This window comes from Amblyomma americanum, chromosome 6 (assembly GCF_052857255.1).
Source record: "Amblyomma americanum isolate KBUSLIRL-KWMA chromosome 6, ASM5285725v1, whole genome shotgun sequence".
Classification (NCBI taxonomy): Eukaryota; Metazoa; Arthropoda; class Arachnida; order Ixodida; family Ixodidae; genus Amblyomma; species Amblyomma americanum.
In genome coordinates this window covers 189,452,105-189,459,942 of record NC_135502.1, presented here as the reverse complement: position 1 = coordinate 189,459,942, position 7,838 = coordinate 189,452,105, and the positions used below count along the sequence as shown (strand labels likewise).

The window sequence follows — 7,838 nt, the reverse complement described above, 5'->3', positions numbered from 1 at the left end:
AATAGAGCATGGAAATGCAGCGGCCTTTAGCGCGCATAATACGGCTTCAGACGGACTACATGGTGTTACGTTTCGAAATATCCCGAGCCTCGGGACAGTGGGTTTCGGACGGACATCCGCTGGTCTGGCCAAACTGCTCGAAGCGGCTTCCTCGGGTTCACGGCGCGCGTATGTTTTCAATTGTGTGCATAGGGAGAGCGGCGCCGAGAGGGTCGTGCGCTAAGTGGCAAAGCCCATTGCAACCAGTTGCCGGAGGCGGCGAGAGTGTGTCTGGGTGTCCTGTTGGGTGGCCCGTGCGCGGCGGCGGACGCGGCTGCTGTTGTTTACAGCGAGCCCCACCACCTGTGTACCAGCGGTTCTGAAGACGCCTCCTCTTCCCTTGTGCGGAACTCTGTTCGCAAGTGCTGCTTCGACTTGTGCCTTGTTTTCGCTCCTTCCACCTGGGTCGCCTTTCGTGTTTGTCATCGCTGCTGCAGGAACGGCCAGGCGCCGGAAGTGGCGAGGGTGTGTCGGGGACGTCTCGGTGGGTGGTTCCCGAAGAAAGTGCACGTGACCCAAAAGGGTAGTGATTGGACGCTTTTCATTAAACCAAGTTCCCCAACTAGGGACCTGGGGACACGGGACCCTTTAAAAACGAGCCGCAGTGCTCATTGTGGGACCGAAATCACTTCGATCACCATGTAAATAAATCTCTGTTAGTTTTCTCTATTGCTCGACTCGTCTCTGCATTGTCGTCAAACGCGATGCCCGAGTGCCTGCTGCCCGACTTCTGACGATCGGCTCATCGCTACCCGTTGGGTCCGCTAACGGAGCAGACACAACGCAACAACTGGTGGCAGCGGTGGGATCGACTCCGCTGGGATCATGGTTGCACAGTTCAGTGAGTGCTGGGATTTTCTTCAGTGAGGTTTCACCAGGCTTTGTACTTAGTTAGCTTACAAAGGTTTTGTATATTGTGGCTATCTTTGACATGTTGTTTCAAAGGAAGTTGAAATATTTCCTGGTAAAGTGAAAATCTTGCAGCTCTAGAGGCAGCCATGGATCTGAAAGCATTAAAAAAGCCGCTTTTGCTGGAGTTGGCCAAAAATTTGGGTTTGGATGTTCGGGACCAAACAAGAAAGCCAGCCATCATCGTGGCTATCGAGGCACTTGAGACAGACGACGATGAGCTCTCAGAATGTCTGGAGCTAATTGCGGAAAGAGAGAAATCAGAGCGGGAAGCAGAACAGAGAAATGATAAACGCTTAGAGAAAACGCTTGAGCTTAAGCGTCTTGAACTGGAGGTGCTAAAGGCTCGAAACGAAAGCGGTGAGAGCATATCACCTAGCCTAGGAGAGCCCAAGTCGGTCAGAATGAAAGACCTCATGCAACCTTATAGGAAAGGAGAGGACATAGGTCCGTTTTTGGTAAACTTCGAGCGCACGTGCGAGAAGGCAGGGTTTACCAGGGCAACGTGGCCACAGTGCTTGCTGACTCTATTGTCAGGTGAGGCTGCCAATGTGATTGCCCGCTTGTGTAAGGAAGATTCAGACAACTACGACAAAGTGAAGTCTAGTCTGCTGAAAAAGTACAGAATGTCAGCTGAGGCATTCCGTCAAAAATTTCGCAACGCCGAGAAGCAGAGGGATGAGTCATACCCAGACTTCGCGTACAAGCTGATGGCTAACCTGGGAGAATGGCTAAAAGAAGCTAAGGCGTATGACGAAAGCGAGAAAATGATGCAATGTTTCGGCCTCGAGCAGTTCTACCGTCGGTTGCCTGAAGACATAAGGCACTGGGTGCAAGACAGGCAAGACGTTACGACTGTCTCGAAGGCAGCTGACCTGGCAGAAGAGTTCGTCTCACGCCGTGCACTCGACAGAAAGGAAAGCCCCAAGAAAGAATACCAGAACAGGAGAGCATCTGGAGAGAGGGGGCAACTTTTTAAAGTGAAGGAGCAGGCACGGAGTGTAGAATCTTCCGAAAGGGCGCGGGGATAAAAGAGGAAGCACCTGAAGCAGAAGAGCGCCAAAAGAAAGCATTTGAAAAGAGACGGGCGCCGGTGTGCCATAACTGCCAAAAGTCGGGACATATGGCGGCGGTGTGCAAAAACCCAAAAGTTGTTTGCTTGTCAGTGGACAGCAACGAGGAAAATTTGAAGCTTCTAGAGCCCTACATCCGAGATCTTGTAGTGAATGGAAAGCCGTGTCGCGTGCTGCGAGATTCGGCAGCTACAATGGACGTAGTCCACCCATCGTATGTAGAGCCAGGGCAACTCACCGGGGAGTGTGCCTGGATTAAACAGGCGGTGGAAGCCAATGGCGTGTGCCTTCCTATTGCTAACATAAGCATTGAAGGCCCCTTTGGAGTACTTCATACGGAGGCTGCCGTGTCAGCCAGCCTGCCGATGCAGTACCCCTATCTGTTTTCAAACAGATCAGATCAACTGCTGCGGAAGAAGGACCTCGTGTTCGGGGAGGGGACTGTCTACGCGCTAACTCGCTCGAAAGCACGAAAAATTGCCGCTAAGGCCATGCCGCTGGAAGCGTCAAGTAGCGTTGGTACGGTGGAAAGTGAGCCTCCTGACGCGTCAGGAGAGGTCCCCACAACGGCGACTGAAGAAGTAAACATTCTGGGCAGGCCTGAAAGTAGCAAAAATTGTATGGAGCTTAAAGAGGCCTCTGGTGAGCTTCTGATAACACCGGCATCTGATAGCCTGCAAAGATTGCTAGGGGTTGACCGATCGTCCTTGATAGCTGAACAAAGGGCAGACTCCACACTGCAGAGTCTTAGGTGCCGGGAGGAAGAAAGTGTTGCAAAGAAAAATGTGCTATTTCAAGAAAGGTCCGGGGTACTCTATCGTAGGTATCAGGTGGTTGCAGAGTATGTCCCCTAAAAACGGCCGACTGCTCCGCTGGAGCCTCGCACTGCAGCAATACTCCTTTGACGTTCGGTACAAAAGAGGTAAATTGAACGGCAATGCCGATGGCTTAAGTCGCTGCTTTCAGTGTATCTGATGGCCTCGGAGATTCTGGCTTGTGTGCATTTTTTTCCTGACTTATGCGTACTATCACTTTTTTTAGCGGGCATCTTGAACTCTTGTTTGTATGTTTGAAGAATGCTCAGGTTGCTTCAATTGCTGGCGTAATTGTGCAAGGATTAAAACCGTTTTGGTTAAAAAGCAAGCAAGTGCCATGACTCTCTCCCTGAAATTTACCAGGCTTCTTTTCAATTGGTTTTTTTTTTGGTGGAATAGAAATGGCGCAGTATCTGTCTCATATATCGTTGGACACCTGAACCGCGCCGTAAGGGAAGGGGTAAAGGAGGGAGTGAAAGAAGATAGGAACGAATAGGTCCGTAGTGGAGGGCTCCGGAATAATTTCGACCACCTGGGGATCTTTAACGTGCACTGACATCGCACAGCACACGGGCGCCTTAGCGTTTTTCCTCCATAAAAACGCAGCCGCCGCGGTCGGGTTCTGATCCGGAGTTCCCGGCCGGAGCTCACCGGCCATCCAATAGGTCCCAAGCTTATTCACTCGTTGTTTATCAGAGGTTTGCAGCCACACTACCTGGCTGCCAAATATTGCCAGCCCAAGCTAATCCAACGCTTGTTTGCCAGTGGCATCCTGCTACACCCACTGGCTACAGAATATATCCCAACCAAGCTTAGCAGCTGGTTGTTCACCGCATCCATCCACGCACACTCATTACTGCTTACCCAACATTTTTATTATGCCTTATGTGCGTTGCAGTGCCAAATCTTTCTGTGACGAATGTCTCATTTCGCAACCTTGGCCTATGCAACGAATTTGTGAATACAACATTCTCCAGTTACATGCACTGAAAATGAGTAAACCAGGAGGTTTCATGTTTGAACGTTTATGAAAAACATAACTAAGAGACATAGATCTGGACGTGCGAATAGAGGCTGCGCGGAAGCAATTATTCCCGTAGGGTATCATCAGGGCTTGCCCGCTTCACCAAAGGGTCCGCTGCTGGAACAGGGTCCAGGCTCTAAGGAACGGCTGCGCTGATGACATGCCCGGGTGCCATTCTATCCAGCTCGTCATCCATGTGCTTGTTACAGCCCCCTCCCCTGGTCACATGCTGCGGGCTGCCGCCTACCGATGTATGCCTAGACAACTTGCACAGCTGTCGTCTCTGTTTCAGTGGATGCATCTGCTTGTACAAACCGCAAAAGGATGAGTTATTTGGCAAAATGCATTTTGGAGAATTGTACCTAGGATAGCTGGTACAGGCAGTAATGATTACAAATAAAAATATCACCTTCAGCCTCTTTGGAGAGCTTTGTGAAAATAAAGCATTTCTTGCTGAACTTAAGCTGAAGGTAAAGGCCCAAAATTAGATTTATAATACTGGCCGCAACATCCGGTATCTAGCAGCTCTCTACCTGGGCGAGCTTCCAGTGCTGAAAGCAAGAAATAGATAATTGCGAATAGCAATTTCAAATCACAACAAGAGAATGTCTGCCACGACAAAACAAACTGTTCGTCATGTTTATCATGCCTGTTGAGTCTTACAACGCAAAAAGGAAAACGAACAAGCTTGAAAAAGCACAGCGATCGTTGGCCTTTTTTCGTGAAAGCGTGATATCTCCGTGTCTCACAAACCAGTTTCAACAAGCATCCGCTTTCTAGCCCTACCCAAGGAACGCGTCCGCGCAGAGAAATACCCTGACATGATGTAAAAAATGCCATGCTCTTTGTGCGAGGTCCCATTCATTGGCGAGAGAAAAAATTGCTGTGGCCTAACTCAGCTGAGCCAGGTTATACGGAGCGGAAGCTAGCTACTGCGGCTTCGTGCCGCTTTCTGTGATAAGGATCTCTAAAAGCAGCCAGACGTTTCCAAAGCAATGTCGATGAACTCGTCCCGACGACCGGTTGCTCCATATCTCTGCGTTCTCTAGGCTGTTGTGGTTGCACGGGCCTTCCAACGGGCTCTATGTGTATCCACCTCCACTAACCCTTGCGGATAGAGAAGTCAGAGAATAGTGCAGCGAGGACAAACAGAAAAGGACAGAGAAAAGAGACGCGCTTGAGGCGGACGTGCGGCACTAGTGGCGTGGGTCATTTGATTTATCAGCCCCATAGGGCTAGGTGCCGCAGACCTACCCCGCTGTCCTCGCGTTATCTAGGTGGCGAGCGCTGCCTTTTTATCTAGCATGAGCGAGTCGATGGGTGAACTACGCGAGACTAGTGGCGCGATGAGTGGTGGAAGCGATGGTTGGCGCAGCAGCAGACGTGACTGTGAAAGGCGCAGCTGTGGCGGCGGCGTGCTTCCTTTTAAAGGTCGCTTTAGGAACAGATTTGAACTTCAGCACTGTATGCGAGAAGTGGAGCGAAGCCATAATCAGAGAATCCGACAACAATACAAATGACGGCCGGGCAGTGCTTTAGGCAGACAACACCCTCGTCGAACACTGTAAACGCATCGAGCACAGAATCGCCTTGGGAGATGAGCGTGTTGGCCGTGAAACGCAATCCGCAATCCGGCCTGTCACATATATTAAGGAGCCTAAATTTAATTTTAAAGGAAAAAGGTGTGAAGAAGACGACGCGAATTAACCGAAGAATAAAGAAGAGGAAGGGGAAGCCATATTACTTGAGGAGAAGAAGAAGATTCGGTGAGGTGGAGAGAGATGATTGGTGGAGAAGAGAAGAAAACGACGACAAGGCATACTTGGACTAACGGCGAGGCTATAAAAGGGCGAGTGAGAGCGAGGCCCGAGGGGGAACAGCAGAGAAGCGGAGGCTCCGGCGGGTCAGGGACACATCGGCTGGAAGGGAGTGACGCCGGCTACTGCACCGGTGAGCTCGCGTTCTACGACTCCGCATCATGGACTTCCTGCCATGCCTGAGCTCGTTCCGGGGAGTCAACGGAGGACGTTACCACCTGCTACGGCCAGGGGGTCTCCAGCGCTGTTGCCACCCACCCGGGTGGTGCCCCCACGCCAACGACACCGGCATCACCTCCACGGGCGCTTGGACCGGGAGCTTGTACGACGCAGCCAGCGACGCCAGCCCAAGCGTGTCGAACGCCGCCAGCAACGAGAGCCCAACCACGCCGAACGCCGCCTCGACGCCGGCTACGGGATCCATACAACGCCGCAGCCGCACAGAACCAACCGTGAGCACGAACTCCGACCACGAATTGTAGAACGCTAAAAGTATACGCCGGTAGTAGTGTGCCCGGGTCGTGTGTATTTATAGCCCATGAGTGTTGTGTTAGTTTTGTGTTCTAGTGTGTGCGTCACGTAGGGCGTAATAAAAGTGCGTTTGCGTGGGTACACCCTTCTCCTAGTCCATTCTTTCAGTCCGAGTGTTCTCCGTAGAGATCCGTGACAAAGATAAGTGGCGAGCCTGTGCCGGGATTAATTCCCTTTTTTTATTTTTGCTTTGTGACAGATTTTTCCGATCTCTCGACGGCAGAAAGTATGGACTTTGCAGAATGGTTAGAGCTGCGCTCAAGCTAGGGTTAAGCAAGGAAGACGCGATGCGTCTCTATGACGAGGAGAAAGAAGAGGCAAAAAGGCAGAGAGAGGAAAGGGCGCTAGCACGCCCAGACGCTCGTGAAGCAGAAGAACGCGAGGCGAAAAGAGCTCGCGAGGCAGTAGAGCGAGAAAAGAGCTCGCGTGGCGGAAGAGCCAGAAGAGAAAAGAGCTCGCGAAGCAGAGAGAAGAGCCCACGAGGCAGAAGAACAGGAGAAAAGAATGATAGAACGGGAGAAGGAGTTTATTTTGTGGAAACAGGAGCAATCTTCTAGACAGGTCAGAATTTGTCCAAGGAAGCTGATGGCTCCCTTCGATGACAAAAGAGATGACCTGGACGCATATCTGCAACGATTCGAGCGGATAGCTTTGGGGCAAGGCTGGGAGCGCAGTGAATGGGCCACGGCATTGAGCATGTGTTTAGTCGGAGAGGCGCTGAATATGTTTATAAGGATGCCCGCTGCTGGTTCCATGGACTACGAGAAAGTCAAAAAGGCGCTCCTCCAAAGATTCAGGCTTACGGCAGAGGGTTTTCGTGAGAGATTTCCCACCGCGAAACCTGATGATTCGGATACCGCGAAGCATTTTTCTTGCAGGCTGACCAACTATTTTGATAGGTGGCTTGATATGTCAAATATAGAAAAGAGCTTTGCAGGGATGCGTGACAAGCTGCTCACAGAGTAATTGTTAGCGTGCTGCAGCTCAAAGCTAGCACTATTCCTTAAAGAAAGAAAGTTGTGTTCATTGGAAGAGTTCGCAGACACTGCAGACCAATTTCTCGAGGCTCAAGGGCTAAGAAATTTGAGTAAGGTAAAGGAGGAAACCCAAAAGGCCCTAGAGACAGACGCGGCAAAACCAACAGTATATGTCGGTGCATCTAAGGCGCCAGTAAGGTGTTTTCTCTGCGGCAAGGTGGGACACCGTGCAGCTGACTGTCGGACTAGTAGCGCTGCCCAAAAAACACAGATTGTGTGTCAAGGTCTTAAGAGGAGGGGTCATACTCTGGATGAGTGCCGCTACAGAATGCAAGACCGAGCTGCATGCGTTGGTGACTCAAGGGTAGAACTTGTCACGCCATTCGAAGTTCCACAGCTGAAAGTAGAGCAAACGCCGCTGGAAAATGAGGCAGCGATTGGAACACCCAAGTCGAAAGCACCAATGCCAGTGGTGGTTGGGCAAATAGGAGACCGTCCTATATTGGTGCTTAGAGACAGCGGAGCAAACACAGTCTTGGGTCATAGAAGCCTGATGAAGGACGAGGATCTTAAAGGGGAAGCGTCGGTCGTCACTCTTGAGGATAGCACAGTAAGGTACCTTACTGAAGCCTGGATTCTAGTGTCCACGCCAT

General features: G+C 51.0%; 1 protein-coding gene across 1 annotated transcript; it reads left to right on the top strand.

Annotated features, from left to right (window-relative positions):
* Positions 1-1,037: 1,037 nt before the first annotated feature.
* Positions 1,038-1,979, top strand: LOC144095636 (uncharacterized). The gene has a single exon (XM_077629307.1). It carries the CDS (start codon positions 1,038-1,040, stop codon positions 1,977-1,979), a length of 942 nt encoding a protein of 313 aa, XP_077485433.1.
* The last annotated feature ends 5,859 nt before the right edge of the window (positions 1,980-7,838 follow it).